This window comes from Brachyistius frenatus, unplaced genomic scaffold (assembly GCF_029030835.1).
Source record: "Brachyistius frenatus isolate BFR_SWC_R1_liver_20210118 unplaced genomic scaffold, ASM2903083v1 Contig_9, whole genome shotgun sequence".
Classification (NCBI taxonomy): domain Eukaryota; kingdom Metazoa; phylum Chordata; class Actinopteri; family Embiotocidae; genus Brachyistius; species Brachyistius frenatus.
In genome coordinates this window covers 1,514,301-1,527,959 of record NW_027210608.1, presented here as the reverse complement: position 1 = coordinate 1,527,959, position 13,659 = coordinate 1,514,301, and the positions used below count along the sequence as shown (strand labels likewise).

At 42.1% G+C, this 13,659-nt stretch overlaps 1 protein-coding gene across 1 annotated transcript in view; it reads left to right on the top strand.

The window, feature by feature from the left end:
* LOC138616179 (solute carrier organic anion transporter family member 3A1-like) overlaps window positions 1-9,384 on the top strand; it is a 29,763-nt gene extending 20,379 nt beyond the window's left edge. The window contains exons 3-10 of the mRNA XM_069690304.1: window positions 462-560; window positions 732-1,001; window positions 1,142-1,306; window positions 1,460-1,658; window positions 1,804-1,939; window positions 2,090-2,262; window positions 3,784-3,848; window positions 4,143-9,384. Coding sequence (XP_069546405.1) covers window positions 462-560; window positions 732-1,001; window positions 1,142-1,306; window positions 1,460-1,658; window positions 1,804-1,939; window positions 2,090-2,262; window positions 3,784-3,848; window positions 4,143-4,519 — 1,484 coding nt within the window. The 3' untranslated portion in view covers window positions 4,520-9,384. The remainder of the gene's footprint in view (window positions 1-461; window positions 561-731; window positions 1,002-1,141; window positions 1,307-1,459; window positions 1,659-1,803; window positions 1,940-2,089; window positions 2,263-3,783; window positions 3,849-4,142) is intronic.
* Window positions 9,385-13,659: the final 4,275 nt, after the last annotated feature.

Here is a 13,659-nt window from a genome sequence, read left to right as displayed (position 1 = left end):
GCGGTATCAGTGGCTTCCCTCTGCTCTTACACTAAGAACCCATTTCCTGCTTGATTATTTATGATGCTGCAGGATAATCTAGTCTTGGATCAATTACATTGTGCAACCTATATTACAGTGACGGTGAATAAATCTGTCCATGGAAGACATCTGATGAAATTTAAAGTCCCTTGGCTTGAATACCAAACCTTTGGTTCCCAGTCATACAGTGAATTTAACAAGAGAAGTGCTCTCTCTGCTAGGATGTTTCATATATTATGAAAGGTCCTAAAAAAAAACACCTTACAACCTTGATACAATACTGCCCTCTGCTGAAAATGTGGTGAAATGCACTGATTTCATTTATCCTTATGTTTTGCTTGATTTTATGATGCAAACTTGAAAATATTGCTAAATTTTGCTGTTGCTGTTTTACCTGACTGACATATTAAGTTATTCTGTCCCTTCGTTTTGTCTTTCAGGTATCTTATTTTCCACATTAGTGTTTGGCCCGGCCTGTGGCTTCATCTTAGGTTCTGTCTGTACCAAAGTCTATGTTGATGCTGTCTTCATTGACACCAGTAAGTTGGCAAATTAAGAAAACAAAAATTGAAGAATATTACCACATTATACCACAATTACCTAAAGACAACATATATTTATTATTGTAATACATAAGTATTTGCAACCTAATTTTTAGCCATCCACCCCTCCATTTATAACCGTGTTGAATTTTCCCACCCTCCCTCCAGGTAAGCTGGACATCACCCCAGATGACCCTCGCTGGATCGGGGCGTGGTGGGGCGGCTTCCTCCTCTGCGGTGCCTTACTCTTCCTGTCGGCCCTCTTCATGTTTGGCTTCCCCCAGGCGCTGGGCGAGCAGGACATGGACGGTGGAGGGGAGAGTGAGCAGGCCATGCTGCCTTCTTCGCTGACCCTGGAGTACCAGGGCTCCAAACTCAACGGGGCCATTCATGGCTTTGATATGAACAGTGGACTCTCGGTGTGTGAGCATCTGAGAGGTAAGGAGAGGAAGAGAGGACGAGAGGGGCTGCAATAAGTGACAAATAAATACGATTTGTATTTAACAATCACACGAATACTTTTGTTCTTGTTTGTCTTTCTTCTTTCCCCCCTTTTTCCTTCATTCTTGTCTCCATAGTGATCCCGCGGGTAACCAGGCACCTTCTCTCCAATCCGGTGTTCAGCTGCATCACGCTGGCAGCCTGCATGGAGATCGCTGTGGTTGCTGGCTTCGCTGCCTTTCTGGGCAAATACCTGGAGCAGCAGTTCAACCTTACCACCTCCTCAGCCAATCAGCTGCTAGGTAGGCGGGGTTTTTATCTTGTCAGAATGGAGACAAAGTATTTTGTCTTTTGTACCATTAAATCATCACAGAGGACGGTTGTATAGGTCATAAAAACAGTCTTTGTGCAGTAGAGAATCTTTCCATTGGACGTGCTTGTGTTTCCGTCTCCAGGCATGACGGCCATCCCCTGTGCCTGTCTGGGCATCTTCCTCGGGGGGCTCCTGGTGAAGAAGCTGAACCTGTCAGCTCTGGGTGCCGTCCGCATGGCCATGCTGGTCAACCTGGTGTCCACTGCCTGCTACGTCTCTTTCCTCTTCTTGGGCTGTGACACGGGACCTGTCGCCGGGGTTACGGTAGCCTACGGCAACGAGTAAGAGCGACCTCGTGATGTATACCGAGTTCTCTCGTGAATTTTTTGTTCCGAGGAAGGCTTTCCTGTTGTTTTTCCACCAGTCTTATATCTGTTTACAGTGATTGCTGTATAATCCTAACATGACCTTTGACCTCCTCCACAGGACGCTGCAGTCCTGGCAGCAGCCTGAGTCAGCATGCATCAATAACTGTAACTGTTACACAGCATCAGTGAGCCCTGTCTGTGGTTCCAATGGAGTCACCTACCTCTCAGCCTGCTTCGCTGGCTGCACCAAACCAGTGAGTCTAACTGAAACAAGCTGTTTTCAGACCGCCCTGAGCCCTGAAGAGCTGTCAGTAAACAACAGGAAACATACATGTATACACGCACATGCAGTGCTGCAGTCACGTGTGTGATATTGACGATGCTATCTCTTGTCTCTGCGTCAGAACCTGACCAGCTGTACGTGTATATCCAGCACCTCTGAAGAGGCCGTGGCGTTACCAGGAAAGTGTCCAAGTCCAGGCTGTCAGCAGGCCTTCCTCACCTTCCTGTGTGTTATCTGTGTGTGCAGCATGATCGGAGCCATGGCCCAGACGCCCTCCGTCATCATCCTCATCAGGTGGGGAGACCCGCGGCTGTTCATAGACGGCCCACAAGAGGGAGCTGATGGCATTTAAAGCAGATTAACTGCAAACTCATGAAGTCTGAGTCACTTCAGTAGTCTGAAGAAGGATTTTTCTTCAGAGAAATATTGACGCACAGGGGAACATTACGTCATCTATAATGACAAAGAACATTGAAGGCACAAAACAGACAATAAGGCCAATGTGTATAAATGTACTTCTTGATCTTACTTACAGTAAATGTTGGTGGCCTTAACTGCTAAGGTAATAATAACTCATCCTAAACTCAATGGGATTTTTTTTAGTGGACTATTGATGGAGACTATTTTCCCACAATGCAGTGTACAAAGAAAGAGGAGCAGCTCACTGTTGAAACAATTTAAAACTTTTTTTTTTTTGCCGCATCTAAAACCATTTTCAGATTTGACAGACTTTTTTTTTTTTTCCTGTGAAGTTTGAATTTCAGTGATACTCCCAGAGTCACAGTTTGTCTGATATCTGACATTGTCCTTGTTTTATCAGTAACTATTAGTAAAAAAAAATACTTTTTAAGTTTGGGCTAACTTTTAAAGCGGTACATTATGAAAATTAGATTGAAGTCACCTACATACTATCTATCATACTATTACGTGGTATAAAGTTGCACTTTTTCAACAATGTGCATTTCTTCCCATTTCCTATGTGTATTTCATTGGGGAGGAAAAATACAGACATAATCGACAGCATGCTCCAAAATCAATTTTGTTTATATGCATACTGACTGTTTTGAGTAACTATTTTGTCAGTTTACCAGTGTGAACATACTAGTACAACCAGACATAGCTACAGTTTATAGACCAACTTCCTGGTTCAACCTTAAATTATAGTTATCGTAATTGAGAGTTCATGAGCGATCATGCCAACATTTCTGTTTTACATCCAGATAAAAAAAGTTTAAGATTCAAAAAGCTAAAATATTGACGTGTTCATGACCGCACTGATTGTGGGCTTTGCTGAAACAATGTTACCACGTTCCCAGATCTAATCAAACCTTTACAGAAAAAAAACACATGAATTTCATGTATGCAAAACATGTATTTTGCCCATGGTAAGCATGGTGTTTTGGAACATTTTCATGGTGTAATGTGTGAAGCCCATGTACTGTAGATTCCCATGTGAAAACCGTTCAACATATTTTCCCCATGTTATCATATGTTGCAACATGTGGTAAACACATCATTCATGTGGTCACGTGTCCCATGTGGGGAACATAGGAAACTCGTGTTTTTATCTGTAATGGAATATTCTGGTGAAGAAAAGGTTTTGATCATCCAAAAAAATCAGACTTAGATTGTAAAAAGACTATCTGAGTTGTCCCTGAACACAGCTTTGAAGTTTTTACTGGTGTTTGTTTTCAATGGCAAAATTTCCCTGACTGATTACCAATTTTGTCTTCCTCGCACTACTCAACCACAGACAGCCACTCTATTCAGATTATCAGTCCACATTGTTCACCCCAGTTGTTTCTTGATTTTCAGAACTGTAAGTCCAGAGCTGAAATCGTACGCCCTCGGAGTTCTGTTCCTGCTCCTACGACTGATAGGTACGAAACTTTACATTTTCTTAACATTTATATATTTTTATTCTGTTTTTCTGCTTTTATATCGGTACGGTTCATTTGTATTGGCGCCCACTGCGCACTAAGTCTCACTGTGTTGTGTTTGTGCTACAGGCTGTTCCTCTGTAGTTTTACTCTGTGATTTAAATGTCAGACCAATTCCTCACCTTGCTTGAGATGAACTTCATCAGTCTGTCTGCAACTTAAACTCAAACTGGTACTCTTTTTGACCTCCTGACCTGCTGTCTGTCCACAATCCTCCCACCCCCCCCACTGCAGGCTTCATCCCTCCCCCCCTGATCTTCGGCATGGGCATCGACTCCACCTGTCTGTTCTGGAGCTCCGTCTGCGGCGAGAAGGGCGCCTGCATGCTGTACGACAACGTGGCCTACAGGCACCTGTACGTCAGCATTGCCATCGCCCTCAAGTCGTCCGCCTTCGTCCTGTACACCACCACGTGGCAGTGTCTGAGAAAGAACTACAGGAAGTACATCAAGAACAGCGAGGGGTACCTCACGCCCACCGAACTCTTCGCCTCCAACGTGACTCTGGACAATTTGGGCAAGGAGATAACGCAGAATCCAGCCAACAGGACAAAGTTCATATACAACCTGGAGGACCATGAGATGTGCGACAACATGGAGTCGGTTTTATAGTGGTGATCCTCAAAGGGACTGCAGTCTGGGGCTGTTAATGTGCAACTGACCCGATGTGAGATGTTTCTTTAGTGTCGTATCTGTTCAGAGGAATGTCCTCAGTAAGGGTCTTATCTTCTTCTCACCCAAAACATCTGACATATTGAACAAAAAAAAAAAATTAAGAGATGAATCCCAAAATGCTCTACATCCACATTTCTGTCAGCTACAATCAGAAGTTGGCTGAAAAACATCTGTATTTACATTTTCTTTTAGTTATTTTGAGCATGTTTTTTTCCCCCTTAATTGACAGCAGAGTTGAGGTCAACAGCAATAAGAAAAAAAAGGAACAACACCATTCAAGAGATGTCCCCCCTAAAAAGTCCATTTAAAATCAGTCACATTATATTTGGATTTAATACACCAGATCTTATCAGACAATTTATTTTCCTTTAGTATTTCTCAGGTCCAGTCATTAGTAGATGCAAAAAGGATGACAGGTAACATGGAGAATATTTACATAATTTATTTTGTGACCACTTTTCTTTACAATGTAGTGCAATTTGGACCACTCTTCTAACAACCCTCCAGAAGGCCTCTTAAGACACCTGTGTGTTACTAACACCCCCTAAACGTCTCTAAGTTTTCACTCAATTCAAACCTAATTAATTTCAAAGCCACTGTAAAACAACCTTGACCCCAGAGACCCGACCAGTAAGCTGCGGAAAATGAATGAAATAATGTGGTTTTAAAAATCATTTCATTTTCTAATGAAAACAATGTTCACTTATGTTGTAAAAAAGGTCGAGAGGTGAAGTTTACAGCAATATTTTAACAGAAAAGGATTATTTTCTTCTATTTACATGCCACCGATCATCTGCAAGAGTAGAGGTCACTTTACCTAAAGAGGCGGTTCATCCGATTTTGGAACCAAAGTCTTCAGTTTGAGTCGATGTGAAAGATGTTTCACACGTTATTAGAGAAATAAGGAAGGCGTTCTTTCACGATTGCCCTCAGACTAAAAGTCCCATTGTTCTTCTGGAGGACATCCTTGAAAGTGGAGGACCGCTGAGCCAATAATGATCCCTTTACTGTGTGATAGTGTGGAGTTTTTAGTTTAAATGCTGGATGAAAGTCTGAGATCAAATTTTGTCATTTCAGAGCCGCAGAACTGTTTGTTCTTCTTATTTATACTCAACATTTATAGAATTAGGTGCAACTTCCACGAGCTAATTAAAATAAAACTTTAGTCTTATAGTTTATATAATGATATCACTCAAAGCAACATACTGAGTGAGGTGACCTTTTCATGAATAATTGGACAAGACACACATGATCTGATTCAGTAACTAAACCTGTGACATTTCAGTTACATAGCTGTATCTCTAACCACCGATTTGATCGTACCGCCACTATAATTCTGCCAGGAACAGTCATGTCGACGGCAGATAGATGCAGAAATACAGTTTGACTTGGCGTGTAATTCTCCTCTGGGGGACGCCCCCTGCAGCAGTGATGCATGGAACACAAAGCAACTTTATAAATAACAAGCAGGGGACGTAGCAAATGAGACTCTCCAGGGTACGTGCGTGTAGTAGGGCCGAAGCAGGTGGAGGCTGTGGGGGAGGAGACCTTCGCCAAGAGCACCGGTATTGGCAGCAAAGTTCACGTTATGAGCGCACACGCTGAGAGTGTGAAAGGCTTTTAAGTAGAGCACCAAGTCAACGCAGTGAGACCTAGTGATTGTGGTGGGCTAGCTGTCAGCAGATGCAGCAGAGCATGACGCACAGTGTCCAGCCAGAGGTATCATTTCATTTCATTTCAGAGCATGCTGCTAAAGCATGCATAGAAAATATAAAAAGATATATTCAGTATGATGTCACTAAGTTGCACAGACTCTGTGGTTTGTTGGCCATCACAATGGTTAAATACACATTTAACTTGAATGGCCTCCAAATTCTATTACTGACCATGGAAGAGCTTTATAATGCATACTGCATTGTGATGTTGACAACTTTTTTTTATTATCAAACCTCAGCTGACTCATAATCACTCACACTGAAGTGATTGTCTAAATACAGATTTGTTTTTGTTTTTTTGTCAATGAATTCAATGGGATTCTGATTTCTGACATATCCAGTTTATATATGTAGAGAATATAGTGTTTTTCCTGGCTTACTCTGTAAGCATTTAATATGTTTTGCATCAAAAATCCAGCCACCTGTCATCAATTTCGTTTCCCAAATGTACAATCCCTTTGAGGTTTGGAGACGGTAGTGAGAGGAGAAATTCAACATTTTGGGAAATATGTGTATTTGTTTTCTTGCTATGAGTTAAAGGAGAGAATGATGATGACTCACAACTGTACAGAAAGGTTGAAGCTCGTTAGCTTAGCTTAGCATAAAGACTGCAAAGAGGGCAACAACAGCAACCAGGCTTTGTCCACAATCTGCCTACTTACACCTCCAAATCTCAAGTTATTTACAGGCAATATCTTGTTTGTTGACTCCATACAGAAACTGAAACATAAATACGACAAGTTTTTGCCTTGAGGGGTCGCCTTGCTCCGCCTCGGGGTCACTGCACCCCGCCAACAAATGCACGAAACCCCCCTTAAAACTAAAACACGTCAGGTTTACACTTCAGTTTTTGTATGAATGAAACAAACGAGAAGTGCTAACAAGCTAACTTTAGAGGTGCTGGTAACTGGATTTTGCTTCCTGTGCTGCTCCTGTTATTTGTGCTGTAAACTGCGAACTGTAGCGTCATACTTAGCATACAGATATGAAAGCAAAGCAGCATATTTCCCCAAATATCAAACTGTTCCTTGAAGCTACTCAAAGCCACCATCCTTTGAACAGTTCCTCAGTTTGTGCCACCACTCATGGTTCATGAGTCATTTCTTGCTGTTTATTTTGTATCCAAATGACTCATACGATGTATTAATTTAGTTTAGCACTTCAATGAACCAATAGTATAAGATTTAAACTCTACAGTGATGCTGCTTTGCCATCATAAATGATGCAGAGAATATTAGATCAAGCGGGGAAAATAAAAAAACAGTTCAACCCTTAATGGACCTACATTCACCACAGAGCCATGCCAAACCAAACCAGACCACGTCTGCTTGGTGTCGCTGTGAAAACAGTGAGACAACGCAGCGAGATTTCAATCCTCAAAACAGCAGAATCTTCGTGCCCTGAACAGGTAGTGCCTGAAACAGTTCCCGAGCTCAAAATTAGATGGGAAGATTGGCTCCTAGCAGGACCTTCAGGACAGCTGGAACTAACGCTGAGAAGTACAAACAGTTAAAAAAAAAAAAAAAAAAAAAAAAAAGCTTTCGAGCAGTGAGGAGGGTGATGAGTAACGTTACCAGCTGGCCACCACCATCTCCTCCTCAGCAACCCCCGTCAGGCGGCGTTGTCGTCAATATCCGTAACGTCCAGTGTGTCATAGTGCTGACTCCTCTGTACATAATAGTGCCATACAAGTGCCAAAGTGACACCATAGAAGTGTTCTGTGACGTCCTGCGGAGAACTTTGTCTCAACACGCTGGAGGTCGGAGCAGATCCTCCAGCTGTATGTAGCCTTTCTGTGATATCCCTCAACTTACTTTCACCATATCATACAAAAGTGTCCCAAAAACATAATGCCTATAAAATATTGTATATTGGTCTAGAAAACAGTATTATTTAGGATGTAATAACTGTTAATATGTAGGACTTTTCTACTAGTGAAGGTATTGTCTAATTTAGATTATCTCTCTTTCCATCAGTGGCAAAGCTGATAACTGTTTGTTGCTTTTGGTCCAAATAAAAACAACACTTTGCTTGAAATAAGTGGCACCAATGTTGAGCTGCGGCCTGACATTGTACAGTATTCGAGGTTGACTGTAGAAAATCAGCCAAACTTCACCACTAGCGGTCCTGCAACTGTGCCTGGATGTTAAGGTCCACTCTGAGACTTTGCCGAGGAGCCCTTGTTGTGCCATATCAACCTGTGCACTGTAACATTCAACACTCGCAAAGAAGAAGAAGCCAACATATTCCTAGGTCTGTCCAATGCGCTGGCAAGTGTGACAGCACTTTGCTTGTGACCTTGTTTTCACCTGCGGCAACAGGACTGTTTCTTTTGGCACCGAAATGTGCTTGAGATGTTTTGCCTTGTGATGACGAAAATAACTTTAGAGCATAAATGTTTTTTACATCCTATTTTCACATTATTCTCTTTTGATGGCCTTGCTTTGTGGCAACAGCAGGTTGACTTTTATAGACAGGAGTATTGGCATATGAAGAGTTTACCGGCCAAATATGACAGCTGCGGGCAAAAACATTATTATCTTTAGTTTCAGGAGACATTTTTTGCCAACATTGATCAGATTTACTGTAAATAAGGCCATAATTTGTTGATCTTTTTGTTGCTATTAACCATTTTTTACAGTTTTTGTCAATGATGGCTGTTATTTTGGAAGGAAACTCTTCATATGCAGGTAGATAATCCTTCGGTTTTGAGCCTTTAGGCAGCATGTTGCCTTTGATTTAAGTGAAACCTTGTGCTAACAATGTTAGTGAGGGTTTTAGAGTGATGTGTCTCCTTATGTTGTGGGTGGTATTCAATTTGTGAATTTCAAGGCTCTTCGCAGGGGACCTTTGAAAAGGAAAAGGGCATTGAAATAAGAAAATATCACCTATATTTTCAAAGCATCACTAAAGATTTTTAGATATGCCATGTTGCTTCTTTGGATCTTTTTTTTTTTTCCCTTTTTTTTCCTTTTAAGTTACATGGATTTATATTTAAAAGCTTTATGTTCTGTATATTTCTTGGAGAAGATTACATGATTGTATGTTTATTGTAAATACATTAAATATATTATTTTTGTTTCTAAACTGCTCTGCCTGATTATTACTAGAAAACTAAGACTTTGTGTTTGATAGCATCTCATTTACATTGTGAGATATTATTATTTTCACACCACTGAAACATCATTATTCATTCATTATGTCATAATCACATCAACAACAACGTATGAGCTCTGACAAACATAAAGGTTCAACAATATTGATAAATGTTATAAATATTTAACCTGTGTTAAGAAAGCACACCACTCAGGAACAAAGGGATTTGCCAGTGAAAGAAGACAGAGCCTTGACAAAAGGCAAAGTCAAGCTATTTTTTGCCCACTTAATTAAAACATTTTTTAACATTTTTACCCTTTTTATGGACGGTTTTGTCAATACATTTGTATTGCATGTATTGCATGTTAATTCCTTTTTCTTTTCTTTTTTTTTTTTTTTTTAATCTATATCGCGTATTTGTTTGTTTTTTTTTTTTGGTGCGGCACATAATTATTCAGATTTCACATGGCAATGCACACAGGTTCCACATAGGCAAATATTTGGGTTTCATGTGGGACGGTAGTAGATGAGTTTTACATGTAATCTGGTGGGTTTCACATATATTCCTATGTTGTTGTTTTTTTGCATCTGCCCCTGGAACATCATCTAAGCAGCAGTGCCACAGGTCTCCCTCAGAGCAGCTCCCCCTCCCTCTCCTTCTCTCTGTGTCTTTGTGTGATTGTCTGCAGGTGTGCCCAAGTCGTGGGCGGAGCCACCAGCTGCACCTCATTACAGTAATGTAGACCTCTAGCTATACTCAGATCTGCCACCTTGACACTGCCAGATTAAAATTGCATTGCGGTTAATGCTGTTCTAGCCTGACACGCTCAGTGTTTTTGATCTCGATTCTACATATCCTCCTGGTCATAGCATCTCTGCCTCGTCTCCCTCGCCTGGTGCCCAGCCTCAATTTCTGGCACTCACTTTTGGATCCCTGCTCACTCGGTTCAACTGGAGACCTCTTTGGGCCTGCACACCTCTGCACCACTCAACCCATTACCAGCTTCCTTCTCTGGACTGCATCTGAAGGCTCCCCTTGCCCCTTCATCGATTGATCTGCTATGTCTTGAAATAAAAAATCTGCCTGAATAAGTCAACTGCAACAAACAGATCCCTTGAGCCACGATGCTATGAATAAAACCATGTGAACGCAGATGCAAATTATCAGTAGCCACATGCTAATGATTGTACATCCCCGTGTATGTTTCATCCAATAGATCGCTGGTTCCCACCCAGGACAATAGGCCCACAAGGGGTTGCATGATACATTTTATCATGAGATAATTAAATGCAGAGGAGAGATTTTTCCAGATATTTTTCCAGTTTTTCATCTCATCTTCCTACCGTTTTATTTCTAGCCTGGCTGTGCCAGCCTATTTCTCATAGTTTCAGGGTTTTTTTCTGGGATTATAAAAATCCTAAATGTAGTTGCAGAGTTTTGGTGCATATGGTGCTCAATGCTAAATGGTTAAAGGCTGCTCCAAAAGTTACAAATTTGTTCTACACCTATAGGCTGCAACGACTGGAATCGATTTCTTGTGGAGGCTACCCAGACCTATACATTTATGCAGTGAATTTTGGTCAGGCTCATTTTATCATTTTATCTTCTCAGGAATCTTAAAAGAGGTCGTGAGTAACTGTAAGCGTCACAAGCAAAACATTTGGGGAGATGATTAGATGATGAAACAGAATACAAGATACACTATTTTTATTCACTTTTTTTTTTTGCACAGACAATAAAATGTAATTTGCTTTATTACATGCGTGATAAAGACCCATTCATTTGATCAGTGCTCAGTCTGATAGGGTGAAACGCAGAATTTTCTTTCCCCATCTAAATGCACTGACAGAAGAAGATAAATTCTGACATGAGTTTAATCGAAATGTGCTTGTGCTTTGCCATGATCTAATTTCCTGTCATCCAAGCCCTCTGGTTATCCACGGGCCTCCCTGCCGCGCTACAACAGCCAGTAGAGATAATAGCCGGGGTTATGGATTGACCGATGAATCATCTTGTACCGCTGCTCTGAGGGAGCGACGTACGTGTTCAGGGCCAGGTTGCGCCGTTTCTTTTATCCGAGAGCCTGGGCTGAGAGCTCTCCTGTTTCTCGAGTGCAGACGGGGTCTTGGTGGGGCCACGGTGCAGTGAAATGGAAAGCATGCCATTCCCTGTTCCGCTTGATGCCGAGTGACTGTGAGAGGTTGTGTCATGTTCCTTGGCTATTGACTCAATGACTTGGGACTTCACGACAAAAGCCTGAACCCGTGCGGGCTCTCTGCGTGCTGACAGAGAAATGTGTCTTCCACTTGTCTTCACATTGACCTGAGGACTCTGCTGGACTGACATATCCACATCCCCAAAGTCTCACCTCCTGAACCCAGAAATAACCTTTCTACAACCCCGCCTGTCTCTCATGCTCTGTTAGCCTTGGGTCTGGCTGACATTGAAACAATTCACTGAACTTGTGTTTTTTTTCTCATATAGCTATGGATTACCTGTCTGTGGCAGTCAACCTACTCAGTTTCCGCTACATGGATGACATGGCTGGCAATTCAACCTTACATACAGCATATTATTCACTGTCACAGTGGGTTGAAAAGTCAAGGCACAGAGTAAGCACGGGCTATTAGCTGGTACTCAAATGACAGCACAAAGAGCCAGACCTTCATGGCTGCCTCTGCCCCCGGGTTCATCCAGGAAAAAAAATAAAAATCACCATATGCCCTTCATTTGTAGGAAGAATTAGGGCTCAGTGCCAGTAAATGATGATGTATTCTTCTTTACATTGTATGCAAAAAGGATCACTCTGCATATCTGACTAATGCCTCGTTCTTGTGACGTGGTTTCGACAGCTGACCTGATTTATTGCAAGGTTCCCCGCATTGTTAAAAAACAATCTCTGACTCAGAGACAACGGCCCAATTAGGCACATTCCTTTCATGCAGAAAAGGTCCACATACAAAAGAGGCTGTGAATTGCAAATGTAGTTGTAGGCTGTCCTTGCTCTCCTCTAATCTAATAATGTGATCCATCATTTCAGCAGCGACGGCTCTACAGCCGAGGCACAGAGAACAATCCCACAGAGGATTAGTATCAGGATCTTTGCATATCCATGTATGCAGTCCTAAGAGACCCTGTAGAAGGGGGGAAAAAAAAAAAAAAAAAATCACAAAAACATATTTCAAATAATGTGTCAAGCCATTCCCTTGCAATTCCTGTGACCAATAAAATAGACTTTTTATTACATTTATCCAGACTTAAGTGTTATTGGATGTCGGTAACCTCCAAATATGCACTTGACATCCATAACCAGCCTTCAACACAACCAGACAGGCTGTTTTCACTCAGAAAAAAAATACGTTAAAACACTGTTTCGTGCTCGGTGTTGGCGCTGTTGGTTGAAGGATGGTCCTGTTGCAGAATCATCCATTACCCTGATGAGCCCACAGCCCCGCAGCTATGACAGCACAGCCACACGATGAGCGAGACAGCCGACTGCCACTATTTGTTCCGCTAAAGCATTCATCACACTAATTACCCATGGTGCCAAGCAGCTCCTGTAGCCCAGCGAAGCTCTGGCTGCTCGTTTGGAGACGAGGTGAGGTAGAGAAACCTCAGATGAGTCTAAACAGGAGGCTGTCCTCTTTCTCCGGCTCTCCTGCACATAATTAACTCGGCACTCCGGCAACTTGACAAATTGGAATGATGAATCTGGCCTCTATGAATAGATACAAATACATGATCAATCAAAACACTGGACAGTCCTCTCAGTCTGAGGAAATGTGCCGCTGTGAAGGACAAAAGAGGTGTCTTTGCTTTGAATGACATTTGGTCCTCTGGTGGAAGAGTGAGAGGGAGGGTTTGTTTCTTTGTTGTGTTTGTGCTGTGAAAATGTAGAAGCAACACCGTGCTGAGTGGGCGGTGCAGAGAAAAGTGGTTGCAGTGTCTCACCATTTCACCATTTAAATGCCAAATTAAAACCATTGTGCCGTTTCCAATTCTACTTCCAAAATGCCTGTTTTCAAAGACGACGCATGCAACCTGCCGCCCACAACTTTTTCCTGAGTGCGGACAGATGCAAAAGAACAGTCTCTCTGAATTACACTCATGTTCGGCACCTGACCTTGAAAAGCACTGAGACACACTCGTGTTTTTTTGAGTTTCTGTGTCATTCACACATGCCTCCGACTGTCCACATCCCCCCTGGCCTTCACACTGCTGTCTGAACCGATGCAACATCCAATACATCACAACGTCCCTGCATC